General features: G+C 40.5%; 1 protein-coding gene across 1 annotated transcript in view; it reads right to left on the reverse strand.

Moving 5' to 3' along the window:
• Nucleotides 1-16,484, reverse strand: part of FRMD7 (FERM domain containing 7) — a 52,129-nt gene that overhangs the window by 1,175 nt on the left and 34,470 nt on the right. The window contains 6 exon segments of the mRNA XM_032618981.1: nucleotides 1,506-1,581; nucleotides 1,924-1,992; nucleotides 3,316-3,479; nucleotides 4,852-4,947; nucleotides 9,724-9,871; nucleotides 10,074-10,188. Of these exon segments, the coding sequence (XP_032474872.1) occupies nucleotides 1,506-1,581; nucleotides 1,924-1,992; nucleotides 3,316-3,479; nucleotides 4,852-4,947; nucleotides 9,724-9,871; nucleotides 10,074-10,188 (668 nt within the window).

Here is a 16,484-nt window from a genome sequence, read left to right on the forward strand (position 1 = left end):
TTTTCACAAAGGCCTTTCAACCCATGTTCTATGCCAAGGTTGATAGATAGATACATAAAAGGTAATAACTTGTACCACATCCCAATTTACGTGCAGAAAAATACACATGACACTTTCCTTTCTCAACACCATCACACTCCCAGCCTCCGCATTCTCTATCTGCTTGAGCCAGCATCGTACTTCAAGCAATATGGTTAAGTAGCTGTATTCACGAGCTAGGAGTTCTGTCTTTTGGTCCTGGCTCTGCCTTTATTTGCTGTGTGACCTTAGGCAAGTCTCCTAACCTCCCTGTTCCAGCCTCCTCCCTATTTTCTGTAAAATGGTGGGGAGGAGGGCTGTAAATGGCATGAGACGGTCAATCAATAGATGGTACCTTCCAGCATTATACCTCTGTGATGCCTTTCAGATAAAAATTGCCTCTGACTTGAATGAAGACAGAGTTTATGAGACCTCTAATTAATTTTTTTCAAGGGAGAGCAATGGTTCATACTATAAAACTCAAATGAAGCCATCATCTCACAGTTCCAGGAGAATAGTACTTTGTTCTTAACAAAATTACATAGCAAAAGTACTTTAAAACCTTGACCCAAGGGACTTCCCTGGTGGTGCAGGGGTTAAGAATCCGCCTGCCAATGCAGGAGACACGGGTTCAAGCCCTGGTCTGGGGAGATCCCACATGCTGTGGAGCAGCTAAGCCAGTGCGCCACAACTACTGAGCCTGCGTGACACAACTACTGAAGCCTGCGCTCCTAGAGCCTGTGCTCTGCAACAAGAGGAGCCACCGCAATGAGAAGCCCGCGCACCACAACTAGAGAAAGCCCACGTGCAGCAACGAAGACCCAACGCAGCCATAAATAAATTTATTTATTTATTTTTAAAGTTACTTTTTAAAATTTTATTTTTGCGGTACACGGGCCTCTCACTGTTGTGGCCTCTTCCGCTGCGGAGCACAGGCTCCGGACGCGCAGGCTCAGCGGCCATGGGTCACGGGCCCAGCCGCTCTGCGGCATGTGGGATCTTCCTGGCCCGGGGCACGAACCCGTGTCCCCTGCATCGGCAGGCGGACTCTCAACCACTGCGCCACCAGGGAAGCCCTAAATTTATTTATTAAAAATAGAAAAACTTAAAAAAAAAACTTAACCCAAGACCTTATAGCTTCCTCTAAGCCTTAAGATTTTCATAGGTAAAAAAGCAGCTTTTAGTTTTAAAAATACAAAGCCATAGAAATTCGTTTGGATCTGCATTTTGCAAGATGTTAGCAATACAGCTTGCAATTTAAAGACGTGCCAGATCTTTCCAGTCTATAAGGCACACACACCAGTTTACCCAATGGTCTTCTATTGGCTGGAGACTGAGTTGACAGACCTCCCCAGGAGGCTAATCCAACTTGACCAGAGTAACCTTTTTACATACTGGGAGATTCTGGCAGAATTAATTCCTGGAAGCACTTGAAATGTGCATGTATTACATTTATATAAAGAAGAAGGAATTTTCAAAAACCTTACTTGTTTTGACACATCATAGAGGAGGTCTGGTGAGGACCTGCACTGTCGTTCATGGTACTGAGATGGGTAATGTTTCCTGAAATCCCCAAACAGAGAAGGAATTGAAATAGTATTCATGTGAGTACAGGATCCCTATAAATCTCTAAATTCAACTTAAAAATCAATGTGACAAGTGGGAAGCGACCAGATAACACAGGGAGAGCAGCTCGGTGCTTTGTGACCACCTAGAGGGGTGGGATAGGGAGGGTGGGAGGGAGGGAGACGCAAGAGGGAAGAGATATGGGGACATATGTATATGTATAACTGATTCACTTTGTTATTAAGCAGAAACTAACACACCATTGTAAAGCAATTATACTCCAATAAAGATGTTAAAAAAGAAAAAATCAACGTGACAAAGAGAAACAAAACCATGTACCTTTCAAATGGCAAGCTCTTCAAACTCCCCTTTTTCCCATATTCCAAAAGTTGCCTTTGGGTTCTTCCGCTATTATAAAATCAAGATAAACAATTTTATGAATGCCCTTTGTAACCCAGTAGGCTAACTAAAACTCAAAAGTGTCATTTATTGTTGAAATCGAAAGATTCTGGATGAATGACATATGTCGTGAATCTCTGACCATCACATTAATAATATACCCATTTATCCGAGGATCTGGCAGAGCAACCTCAACTATTCAGAACCCAGAAATTTTTAAACGCTTCTGAACAGCGCTATATAGCAGTTACAAATTCTGGCCTTGAAAACGAATATACTTTCCTTTAAAGGCCTTTCCCCTTCCTCCAAATTTACACATAGTTTCTAATGAGGCTATTTGTCTGGTCTCCCAATCCATGACAGGAGAAAAACAGCTAACTAAACAGTAGAAGAAGGTTGCTCCAGTCAGACATACACTAGCAAAGAAAGCCAGCTGATTGCTGGGAGAAACACAAGAACCAAAAAAGAAATCACTAACATAATAAAATCCAAAAAGTCTGGGCCATTTATCACTGTGGTGCAGGGTCTGACATGCCTCCCCCGCCCTGAGGCTGCCACTGCACTACAGCTGCCAGCAGAGGATAATAAGTGATGTTTATAATAGGTCATTAAGAAAAGGGACAAATATCCTCAGTATCATCTGTTTAAAAAGGCAGGGATTTGTAGAATACATTTTGGAAAGAGTCCATAAAATATATATACATTGTAAAAATCTCACTTTTTACTGGGGCAGGCTTCTACTACTTGAAAAATCCTTCACAGGAAGCACTGGATTCGAATTTTTTATCTTAGCTAAGAGTTTGAAAGCGTCTTCCAAAGAACTCCTAGGCTGGTGGGATCAAGTAAAAACAAGTTCTTATTTTGACCTCGCTTCCTTTCCTCCAAGGTGTTAACGTGTAGTAAGGAGCCTCCACTACAATATTGTTCAGCCTCTCAAATCCCTTAGCCCCTGCAGTGCTTTCTCACCCTATCTTTCTCCTAACTACCACCAAAAGGATGTTGTTGAGCTGTCCTTCCTATGGCTAGCATGTAAGTTGCACGTAAGGAAAACAGTAGGTTCATTGACTACGTTTTCTCAAACGGCATATGCCCCCTTATCCTTGCAGAAATTCTGATCTAACCTCTTAAGTGGGGTGTACACCTGCCCCTACCTCCCTGTTAGGAAATATTGACTTAATGAGTCACACAGAGAATGAGCAGTAAAGAGCATAATCCTTTATGTGATTGAAATGGATTCTTTATTGCTTCTAGAATTCAAGCTCCTCCTACTGCCTTCCATGCTATTGAAAAGAAGTTGTGTGTTTAGTTAGCCTGTGTGCAATATTTAATTACCTGTAGCGGAAACTGGAACCCTTGCTGCAGAGTAGGGTTTTGGGCTTTGATTTGGGCTCTTCAGAAAGTCTGAAGAAAGCATGGTACTCCACACAAGTCTTCCAGAAAGCCTTGCAGGCATCTCGGCTGGCCATGGTGAACTCCAAGGTATCCTTGCACAACACCTGTATAAACCAATTTCTATCAAGCAAAACATCCTTCAAGAATATCAAAGACCTTCAAATCCCAACGCCTTCTAAACTATTGGTCCAGGGGCCCATCCAGCTTCTGATTTTCCACTTGGCTCCCTTCGGCTTCACACCTACTGAAACCAAATGATTGGCAAACTTCCAAGGAACAGACAGGGCCACTGCTCAAAAACAGAACCTTCTCTAAGAAGCAAATCTTGCTCTGCACACCCTCCTCACCTCACACGCTTTTTTACCCCCTCTTCTCTGCCAGGAACATATTTATGAAGTTGTAAATTAGGTTAAAATGAACATCAAAGGACATCCTTTCAAAGTGACAAGAAGTTATAAATGACCAACAGGAAAAGGGGAGGGAGGAGGAGATCTTTCTTACAAATGGTAGCCTTTATAGAATGATTGTATATACATGAGTCTTTTTAACACACCAGCTAGAAACATTCTCCCTCTTTATGCTGCCTTGTTCTATGATGCTCTGTGCTGCTCATTTAGCGTATTCTAATCGGCTGTAGGGGAGCTTAGTCTTTCAGACCTAAAGTGCAAGGTTGCCCCATCTCCTGACTCACTATATACCCCCATTTGCCCATGCACGTGTGCAGTCCACTTTGCTGCTCCCCTTCTCTCATTCCTCTCCAGGTCCCTGGATGCAGCCCTGGGATTCGTCACAAGCTTTGCACTGGATTCAGTCTTCTGAACTGCTCAAATGAACACTTTTATCTAAGGCTAAGGTTCAGAGAATGAAGCCCAAACTACTGAATTATCTGTAGGTCAAAAATGTAGTTGATACATATTTTTAATTTCCTTTATAGTCATAAAAAATTATTTCTAGCCCCTTTGTCCCACCCTGTACAATGCAGCCTTGCCCAATAGTTGCTTCTTTTGCTTAATATATACCCACTCCCCACATCCTGCTTTGGGACAGAGTAGGTATTCAATTATTTGGCATGTAGTAGGTGTTCAATTATTTTTGCTTAAGGAAAGAAGATGAAAATGCTTTATAAAAGGAAGCAAATAACGTTGAATCAATATGTCCACAGTCTTAGATCTGGGCTCTTTCATTTGACTTACCAAATCCCTGAAAAATGGTTTCTAAGGAGACTTGTCTTTCATCCCAGCCACCCCATTTTCCTATTACTTTATTCATTTTGAACTGCCAATAGGATTTCTTAGTGTTTTGCCTTTAGTAAAAATATGACTAAAGCTCTGGTTTATTTATGTTGAGGCAAAAGAGGGAGAATATTATTGGTCAGGGCCAGGCAGATTTCATCACTCACAATCAAACCATTTGCAGAAACAACCAAGAAATCTCAAGTGAGTAGAAAGTAAAAGAAGTTATTCAAAAGCTACTTACCAAGATGTTGGCATGAAGTTTGATGAGAAAATGTTTTCTCTTAAAACTCAACTTGCGGATTTTAGCCCAGTTGAAAGTATTTATCTTTGTATTTCCCTATGATGAAACACATGACAAATTTCAGGATGAATTTCAGCACAAGCTGGTTTGTAAGACAATGCAAACCTGTTGGAAAATGCACTTCATGAACAGGACTATCCTTGATCTATCTCTAGCACAGACTGATCCAGTTGTACTAGATAGAAGCTATGGCCAAAGAAGGCATTCCAGGTGGAACACAAGCCTGCTCTGAAATGCAAGTAAGAAGGGGCATGCCTGGCAAAAGTTTCTAACCAGGATAGGGGATCACAGTAGAAAAAGATTGCAGGTATCCGGGTATACCCCACTTTTCGAAAGTTCACTTTATGCCACTTCGCTTTTACTTCGCTTTTACGAAAGACCCACATTATTACAAGTTTTTGCTAACTGAAAGAAATCCAAGGAGGATTTTTGATTTTACTCCAAAAAAGGAGAAAATAAAAATCAGCATTTGTTTTGCAGTGAGCTGTTATAGAGCCAGCACACACCCTGAGCAGTGAGAGTGGCACCTCTTAAGCTCCTTCCCCAGGAACTACACTCTGCTCGGCAGCTCAGCATCAAGCCACCATAGCTTTGAACTGTACATCGGTACTTTATCTAGATTTATTTTGTGCACCCATTAGCAAAATATGTCCTCAGGTAATGCTTCTTCACTTTACACTCTTTCAGCTAGGAAAGGTTTCATAGGAATAATCTACTTTCAAATAGCAGGGGAAACCTGAACTGCAATAGCTCCTCTAATCTCACCCCCTTCCCAGGTTTCCAAATTCAACTGCTTTAAAAAAAAATCCCATTTATTCTGCCACCTCATTTACTCAAACCCCTTCAATAGCTCTGCACCACCTACATCAACTCTAAACTCTTTTGGCTTGAGTTTTTTGCCCCAACTATATTGACTATAACTTTGATCTCACTGCTCCCAGAAAACACCTTTCCATCCTACTCTGTACCTTCCCTCCCATAGGTCTCCTCATTCTCCTTACCCAGAATGACTAGCACCTCCTCTAGGATATTCCATATCATTGCCATAGCCTACACCCATTTCTAACTCCTCTGAACTCCTTTAGGTCTCCTGGACTACTCAAACAGTTTAACTCTCTTGTTTGTTTGTTCACATAGTCCAAAAATCAAAGGGGGCACAAAAATAAATATATTGAGAAGTCTCATGCCCACCACTATCACTCCTACCTCTGTCCCCATCTAACCACTGTCTACAGGTAACCACATTATTTTGTTGGGTATACTACTTCTGCAACTAAAGTAAATGTGATAGATTAGCTTTTGATTACTCATTGTCTGATATTGATCGTTATTTCTCTGGTCGTTCAAAATAAATTGTGACTATCGTAATGACAGGAGCCATATGTCATGCTTAATGTTAGTTTCTTGATTATGTCATCCTTTATCCTTCTCAGGGCCTTTGCCTGTGTGCCCTTTCCCTGGAACACCCTCCTTCATCAGCCAATCATATCCCATTGGTCTGGATAATTTCCTCAGGTCTTGCTTAAATGTTAAGTCCCTTTCACATGTGTTACCTTAGCATCCTGTGCTTCCTCTAGCACAAAGCACATCACATTTGTTTGTAATTACTTGTTTAATTGCCTGTCTTCCTCCTATGGGAATTTACGTTCCTATTAGAATTTAAGTCAGGGTCATGCCTGTTTACCTCTGCAGCTCTAGTACCTGACACAGAGTGGATGTACAATAAATATACTGATAGAAGGATGAATGGATTGCTGCCCAACTATAAATATACTCAAACTCATTGAATTGTACCATTAAAACAGATGACTTTTATGTTATGCAAATTATAGCTAAATAAAGCTGTTTTTTGTTAAAGAAAGAATAGTACAATGAAGAACAGATAAAGGATACTCAATACATAAATACTCTTTGACTGGATTTCAGGTAGGACAAAATAGACCATCTATGTTGTTCCCAAATGTCCACAGAAGTATTCACAATGAAAGAGATCACAACTAACATGACGGTCTTGCTCTCATACCCTTCCCATTTTCTCTCATGCAATAGGAAATAGCAAGAATCAGGGTTAGCAAGAATAGATACATGAAAGCAATCTTGAGAAAGAAAAATGGAGCTGGAGGAAGCAGGCTCCTGGACTTCAGACTATACTACAAAGGTACAGTAATCAAGACAGTATGGTACTGGCACAAAAACAGAATTATAGATCAATGGAACAGGATAGAAAGCCTAGAGATAAACCCCCACACTTATGGTCACCTTATCTTTGATAAAGGAGGCAAGAATAAGCAATGGAGAAAAGACAGCCTCTTCAATAAGTGGTGCTTGGAAAACTGGACAGGTACATGTAAAAGAATGAAATTAGAACACTCCCTAACGCCATACACAAAAATAAGCTCAAAATGGATTAAAGACCTAAATGTAAGGCCAGACACTATCAAACTCTTAGAGGAAAACATAGGCAGAACACTCTATGACATAAATCACAGCAAGATCCTTTGTGACCCACCTCCTAGAGAAATGGAAATAAATACAAACAAACGGGACCTAATAAAACTTCAAAGCTTTTTCACAGCAAAGGAAAACATAAGCAAGATGAAAAGACAACCCTCAGAATGGGAGAAAATATTTGCAAATGAAGCAACTGACAAAGGATTAATCTCCAAAATTTACAAGCAGCTCATGCAGCTCAATATCAAGAGAACAAACAACCCAATGCAAAAATGGGCAGAAGACCTAAATAGACATTTCTCCAAAGAAGATATACAGAGTGCCAACAAACACATGAAAGGATGATCAATATCACTAATCATTAGAGAAATGCAAATCAAAACTACAATGAGATATCATCTCACACCAGTCAGAATGGCCATCATCAAAACATCTACAAACAATAAATGCTGGAGAGGGTGTGGAGAAAAGGGAACCCTCTTACACTGTTGGCGGGAGTGTAAACTGATACAGCCACTATGGAGAACAGTATGGAAGTTCCTTAGAAAACTAAAAATAGAACTACCATATGACCCAGCAATCCCACTACTGGGCATATACCCTGAGAAAACCATAATTCAAATAGAGCCATCTACCACAATGTTCATTGCAGCACTATTTACAATAGCCAGGACATGGAAGCAACCTAAGTGTCCATCGATAGATGAATGGATAAAGAAGATGTGGCATATATATACAATGGAATATTACTCAGCCATTAAAAGAAACAAAATTAAGTTATTTGTAGTGAAGCGGATGGACATAGAGTCTGTCATACAGAGTGAAGTAAGTCAGAAAGAGAAAAACAAGTGCTGTATGCTAACACATAGATATGGAATCTAAAAAAAAAAAAAAAGGTTCTGAAGAACCTAGGGTCAGAACAGGAATAAAGACGCAGATGTAGAGAATGGACTTGAGGACACGGGGAGGGGAAAGGGGAAGGTGGGATGAAGTGAGAGAGTGACATGAACTTATATATACTACCAAATGTAAAATAGATAGCTGGTGGGAAGCAGCCACATAGCACAGGGAGATCACCTCGGTGCTTTGTGACCACCTAGAGGGGTGGGATAGGGAGGGTGGGAGGGAGACTCAACAGGGAGGAGATATGGAGATATATGTATATGTATAGCTGATTCACTTTGTTATAAAGCATAAACTAACAACCATCATAAAGCAATTATACTCCAATAAAGATGTTTTAAAAGATTAATAAAAAAAGAATAGATACATGTATATGTATAACTGAATCACTTTGCTGTATACCTGAAACTAACACAACATTGTTGATGAACTATACTCCAATATAAAATTTAAAAATGTTATTACAAGATAATGGATATGTTTCCCTGAGCTGTATAATATATCTTTGTTGCTTATCTAAAAATAAAAAAGAATCAGGGTTTGAGTGGACTGGGTAAAAATTCCCTCCTGGGTGAACAGGTGTGCCTGTGATCCATTGGGTCTTTTGTCCTTCAGTGTGGCTCTCGTGCTGTAAAGTTTATAACCATATAAATTAGAAGGTTAAGATTCTTGTTGCCAAGTCTGTACCTGATGTGCTTTGTGACTTATTTCAGTGCTCTAATTCGGTCCTGAGGGTCAGTGGGTCTGAAGCCACCCCTTTCTTTGTCACAGGTGATTTATTCCAAAACCTGTCTAGGTATCTGCCTATCATTCTGAAGCTTCTTAAACCTTAACTTAGATCTAAATTCATTGAATGCTCACAGATATAAGAAGCCCAAAAAGACTGAAAAACTGTTGAAAAATATGTTCTGGCCACATTCTAAGGAGTGAGGATTAATGGTGATGGAGAGAGTCCTCTCTGGAAAACAGAGTCCTGGGAAAAGGATGAGTCAGTAAACATCAACCATTGCTTTCAGGGTTGGGCACTAATTCCCTACTAGCTGGCACTGGGCACCTCCAACAAAACTGCTAACTGAATGAGAATAACCCTTCAGGTTGTTTCTGGTGGATTTGGACAGGCTGAATGCACTTTATGTCACAGCCTAAGCTTTTAGGATGCCAAAAACCTGTATTCTTATTTAGGGTCTAAAAGTTCCAAAGAGCCTCTTGACTTCATCTCTTCACCATGCTGGCCTGATCTAATGTGTGAGCTCCTGAGAATCAAAGCAGTCAGCTCCAGACTGCAAATGGAAGCAAAGCACATCAAGGGGAGGAGACTTACCCTAAACTCTTCCAAGCACTGCCTCCCTTCCTTGCTGGTGGTAAGACTGAGGGGTGGGGTCACCTTGAGAATGGACATTCAAGTTTGAGCCAAGATAACACCCAAAACTGAAGACTTTAAAGGAAAAGAGCTGTTACCCGTAACACCAGTATGCCCATGTGAGCAACAGCCAGTTGGATCTGCATCCCTTCACCATCACTGGCAGGGCGCGGCCTGATGCCGTACATGTCCAGCTTCCTCGCTATGTCCAGTAGCAAAATGTCAGATTCAGCTGGGCTCCTGCCACTGCAAGGGGAAAGAATTTATGAGCCTAATAAATCCAGCAAGAATGACGCCTAAAAAAAAAAGAATGACACCTCTACCCCGAGAGCTCGAAGGGGAACTCAGTGTTTTCTTGAGCCTGAAGTTTCTCTGACTTAAAGGCTTGCAGCTTCAGTCTTCCCTGCCAGCAGAACAGGCGGAAGCAGATGCCAGGGAAAGTACTTACATGTGCTGCTGATGGAAGTGCACGATCTTGCTCTCTAAATCGTCTTGGTTCGGTAAGTACCGGGTTTGTGCCAAATATTTCCTATCTGTTTCTTCATGAAAGTCTCCCAGTTCTGCTGCATGACAGTAAAGTGACGTTTTTTACATTACCATTGATGAGTTAAGCAGTGGAGCACCCAGCAGACCCTCTGACCTCCCGCAAACAGCCCTTTCTTTGCAGCCAGTGCAGCCCTAGACCTCCTGAACATATGTATATTTGTTTCAGGATATGGGTGGTGGGGGAGGAACTAACTGGTTCTTCTTCAAGTAAGAAGCAGTGGGTTGCTATGAAGTCACAGACACAGTGTAGGTCTTAAAGGCTCCAGGATCATAGATGAATATTTTCTTATTTTCTTCTCCCACATTCTGTTTATGATCTCTTCTACTTCTGATCAGTCCCTGTTATGAGTTGAACTGTGACCTCCCTCTCAAATTCATATATTGAAGTCCTAACCCCCAGTACCTCAGAATGTGACTGTGTTTAGAGACAAGGCCTATAAAGGAGTGATTATTTTAAAAATGAGGCAGTAGAGTGGGCCCTAATCCAATCTGATTGGTATCCTTATAAGAAGAGGAAATTTGGACACCAGGCACCAGAAATGCAGGTACACAGAGGAAAGACTGGGTGAGGACTCATCAGGAAGGCAGCTATCTGCAAGCCAATGAGAGAGACCTCAGAAGAAACCAAACCTGCTGACACTTCAATCTTGGATGTCTAGCCTCCAGAAGTGTGAGAAAATAAATTTCTGTCCTTTAAGTCACCTAGTCTGTTGTATTTTGTTATGGTAGCCCTAGCAAACTAATTCAGCCCCCTAGCCTCCCTCTGCCTTGATCAGGCATTATTAAGAAAGGAGAATACAAATGCCAACCTCAATGCAAGCCAGTCACAGCCATTCATCACTCTGTACATTGGGAATCTAGTAAAACCCTGCTATATGGAATCCCCAGTCAGTGAATAATTCTGGAAATTATTCTCACTTTTCCAAATCACTGGAAGTTTATCCCTGCTCATAATCTATTCTAGATGTATCCAATTTATTGTTATAAACATCTATTATAGCACTGTGCCTACAAAGGCAGTTGAGGTATATAGGATTATCTGTCCCTACAGTAAATGGCTTGAAACTGTTTGGATTTTTGAATTCTTGTGTGTTCTTTATAATTATTATGCCTTTTCCCTCTCTGTCAGATTAATAGGAATCACTTCCTGGTCATTGACTTCCCCTGAAGAAGTCTCTACTTGGTTCCAAATTGTGACTTCTAATCTACCATAAAATGGGCACCCAAAACAATTTTTACAATTAAAATTCACATTTTAACACGAAAAAAGGGGAATGCAGATATCCAAACCTGTTAGCATTTTATGAATTATAAGAGTAAATAGACTCTCCATGGAATCATGTGGTGCTCTCCTATTGAGTAAAATTCATGGACATGGGGGCATCAGTTTTGAGTACTAGAAAGTTATTTTCTCTTTTGGCTTGGTTTTCTATTGTATTTTATACAGATGGCATGCTCATTTTTAGATAGGTGAAGTGTATTTATATATTTCAAAACCACATTAGAATGAAAATCTTTATATAACAAGCTTTCTTAAAAAGACCAAATCAATGGCTCTTTTATCTATTTATTTTTTCCCCAAATTGATAAATGTACAAATCTCATTAAAACTTAATCAGGCCCACCCATATGGTTTCACTAGTTAATGCTATCAAATATTCAGATAAGATACAAATACCAATTTTTCACAAACTCTTCCAGAAAATAGAGTAAGGAACATTTACCAACTCATTCATGAGGCCAGTATTACTCTGATACCAAAATCAGACACAGACATCACAAGAAAACTACAGATTAATATCTCTCATGAATACAGAGGCAAAAATCCTCAACAAAATACCAGTAAACTGAATCCAGCAACATATAAAAAAGAATTATACATCATGACCAAGTGGGATTTATCCCAGGAGTGCAAGATCAGTTCAACACGTGAAGGTTAATTAATGTAATATGCTATGTTAATAGAATAAAGGACAAAAAATACATTATCATATCAATAGATGCAGAAAAAACATTGGGCAAAATCCAACACCGATTCATGGTAAAAACATTCAACAAACAAAAAATTGAAGGGAACTTCTTCAACCCGATAAAGTTGGAAAACCTACAGCTAACATCATAATAATACTAAATGGTGAGAAACTGAGTGCTTTCCCCTAAGACCAGGGACAAGACAGGGATGTCTGCTCTTGCCACTTCTATCCAACATTCTACTGGTGATTCTAGTCAGTCAGTCTATATATATATATATATATATATATATATATATATATGAATCACTTGCTGTACACCTGAAACTAACACAACATTGTAAATCAACTATACTTCAATTTAAAAAAAGAGCACACACACACACAAAGAAAATGAAAAGTCAAGCCACAGATTGGAAGAAAATTTCACAAATTATATATCTCAAAGGATTTTTAATAAGAATATATAAAACTCTCTTAAAATTCGATAAGACAACCCATTTTAAAATTGGCAAAAATTTGAATACGCATTTTACCAAAGAAAACATGGGAATGGTTAATAAACAGATGAGAAGGTGCTCAACATCATTAGTCATTAGGAAAATGTTAATTATAATTGCAATGAGATTCATTGCACTAGAATGACCATAATCACAAAGATAGACAATACCAAATTTTAGTGAAGATGTGGAGAAATTGGAAACCTCATACATTTCTGGTTTTATTGTAACAATTTGGTGAACAGTTTGTCAGTTTCTTAAAATGTTAAACACAAATTTACCTTAAGACAAAACAATTACATTCCTGGAAATCTAAAGAGAGATGAAAACATGTGTCCACACAAAGACTTGTACATGAATATTCATAACATTATTCATAATAGCTAAACTGGAAACAATCCAAATGTCCCTGGCCAAGTAAATAGATAAATAAAATGTGGTATACCCATAAAATGGAATACTACTCAGCAATAGAAAGGAACAAACTGCTGTGATTCATGTTACAACATGCATGAATTTCAAAAACATTGTGTTGAATGAAAAAAGCCAGATACAAAAGACCACATATTTTATCATTCCTATTACATGAAATGTCCAGAAAAGGCAAATCTATAGAAACAGAAATTAAATTAGTGGTTGAGTGACTGCCAATGGGCATGAGAGAGCTCTTTTGGCATGATGGAAATGTTTGAAAACTGGGTTGTGGTAATGGTTGCACAACTCTGTAAATTTACTAAAAACCATTGAGTTACAGACTTAAAATGAGTGAATTTTATGGTATGCACATTATACCACAATAGAGCTGTTTTTTTTTTCTTTGCGGTACGCGGGCCTCTCACCACCGTGGCCTCCCCCGTCGCGGCACAGGCTCCGGACGCCCAGGCCCAGCGGCCATGGCTCACGGGCCCAGCCGCTCCGCGGCACGCGGGATCCCCCCGGACCGGGGCACGAACCCGCGTCCCCGGCATCGGTAGGCGGACTCCCAACCACTGCGCCACCAGGGAAGCCCAATAGAGCTGTTTTAAAAAATAAATTAAACACACACACACACACACACACACACACACACACACACACATACCAATCTTTCTGTTTATTAAGCACAAGTATTAAGCACGAGACCTTACGTTGACCCTAAGGAAAACATAGAAACACATAAGACCATGCTTCTTTTTTCTCTCCACGCAGGACTATAACAATCTAGGAAGAGACCTATGACATACAAATGAGTAAATATCATTAGTGATAGAAGGCGGCATGTGGTGTGAGCACCTTCACTGTTACCACGCTGGTCCAAACTACCATCATCTCTCTCTCTCCTGCTGTCGTCTGTTATCTTGTCTCCCCACTTCCACCATCCCTCATAAAGTCTATTTTCTCTCATTTTTAAAAATTGAATAAATTTGACATATAACATTGCAGCAATTTAAGGTGTATAGTATGTTACTTTGATACATTTATAGATTGCAATATGGTTGCCATTGTAGCAATATTTATCACATTACATAATTATAGTACAATATTATTGTCTATATTCATTAAACTGTACATTAGATCACTATGGCTACAAATTTCTGTTTTCACCACAGCAGCCAACATGATGTAGTTAAAACCTAGTTCAGATCATTTCACTCCTCTGTTTCAAATGCTACAGTGGCTTCCCATCACATTTAGAGTAATGTCCTAGGTCTTTAATACGCTTTTAAGGCCCTCCATGATTACCGTCTCCCTCTCTCCCTCAGTTTCAGCCATCCACAAAGCCTGCTTAATGTTTCTTGAATACTCCCAGCATGCTCCTACCTCAGGCCCTTTGCACTGGATGTTCTCTGCCTGGAACTCCCTTCCACCAGATTTCTGCATAGCTTGGTCTTTTACCTCCTTCAAGTTTTGTTTAACTATCACCTTCACAGTGAAGCCTACCCTGACCACCTTATTTAAAAATTCAGTACCCACCCCCCGAATTTTCCTCTCTCCCTTCCATACTTTATTTTCTCCAGTGCACTTATCACCTTCAAACTTACATTATATATTTCCTTATTTTGGTCTGATTGTCCTCCACTGCCAAAATGTGAGCTTCACGAGAGCAAGGATCTTTTTATTTCACTGCTATGTTCCCAGTACCTGGCATGTGGTAGGTACTTAATAAAATTTGCTGAGTGAATGACAAAGAAGAGTTACTGTACTAAGGGCATTCATAAAAGGGAGGCTTCATTTGGAATGTACAAACTGTATTTGGGAGGAAGAGTCTGGCTAGAGCCAGAGGGGCGTGTAAGAGAGATTTAAGCAGATGAGGTCAGAATGTGGAGGTTCTTGAATGCCTAGAACATACATATTAGATGAATAAATAAATGAGCAAACGAATGAGTATCCTGGCTGTGTTCTGCACACTGTCTTAGCAACCAGTGAAATAATCTTACCTGGATGGATTGTGAAGAGCTGACTCCTTGAAACCTTAGCTTTTTTTCTATGGAAAGAGCTTCTATTGACAAACAAAATATCCTCTAGAAAAGCTGAAGTGTTCTGTGCTATGCCTGAAATGGCCACTAGGGAATGCTCAAATCCATAATGTTGAACTATTAAGAATGAAATTGGGCTCCCCCATCAGAGGCTGTCTGGGGAGCCCCAATCCTCTGACTGCTGCCTTAAACAGGCAGCTAACGGAGAAGGATAAGTCTTCCAATATTGTTTTCTCCACCTGCCTTACCCCATCTCCCGACCCCACCGCAAGAACAATTACTGGACATATAGTTAGTGTCCTTGGCATTCAAGGCCCTTCAAAATGATGCTTAGTTTTTTGCCACCTCTCCTAAACAGACCCTATGCTCGAGTTGTACTTGAGCTGCATCCTCTGTATATACTTCTTCTTGTACCATCACCTTTTTTTCTTTTCTGCTTTCTCTGCTTATCATTACATATCCAATTCCTATGCATCACTTTAAGGCCCAGCGCAAAAGCCATCTCATCCATAAGCCTTCCCTGATAACTACTGGTCTCACTGCCTTCCTGAGATCCTGGGCTCTCATCCTGTCTCACTTATGAGTCACTTGGTAAACACTGATTCATATACTGTCTCTATCCAAGCCCTTCATTCTGGAGTTCCCAGTGAAATCAGAAATCTACCATTTCTGGACTATCAGGAAGGCAATGGATAGAGGTCAAAAATGAACTTTTGAAACAAAAAAATGAAGTTATGATCCTTCAGGAACAGTAAGGAACAGCCTATTCTTGGACGGCCTCTCTAGAAGAGAGAGAAAGTCCAGCCAGCCCTAGAAGAAGAGATAATATTTCCAGCTGCCTTAATCCTGCCCTCGGGGATACAGGAGCAGCCTGACGTGCCCAGCTTCACCCCCTCCCAGGAAAGGCCCCACTGTTCCCCGGGCCTCTTTTCCCTGCCTACATTACTCAGCCTAGTCCAAGAACTTGGCTGCTAGGATATGGGGAACTCTAATACACGCCTGGGGCCTTTTTCCCTTTTAGTCTCTCTCCACCTGCTGTACTCTGTGCTTTGTTCTCTGGAATCATGATAAAGAGCAACATGGGAATCACATTAAACGTGACAATGTGCTGCAGAAAGCACGTACCAGAAATGGATCCTGGGGCAAGCAGAGGGAGTGGGGGCCTGCCTAGCAAAGTCCATGCCCAGATTAGTCCAGACCAGCTCCTGGAGAGCAAGCCTGGGGCAGTGGGAGGCCAAGGTTAGACTGAGATAGAAGAAAATCAGCATTTACTTTTAATCTACATAACTGCTCTGTGAGAAGGCATTCTTGTCACTCTTTTAAAGACTAGGGAACTCAGGCAAAGACAGATGAGGGGACTTCACCCAAGGCTACAACAGTTAGAACG

This window comes from Phocoena sinus, chromosome X, assembly GCF_008692025.1.
Source record: "Phocoena sinus isolate mPhoSin1 chromosome X, mPhoSin1.pri, whole genome shotgun sequence".
Classification (NCBI taxonomy): Eukaryota; Metazoa; Chordata; class Mammalia; order Artiodactyla; family Phocoenidae; genus Phocoena; species Phocoena sinus.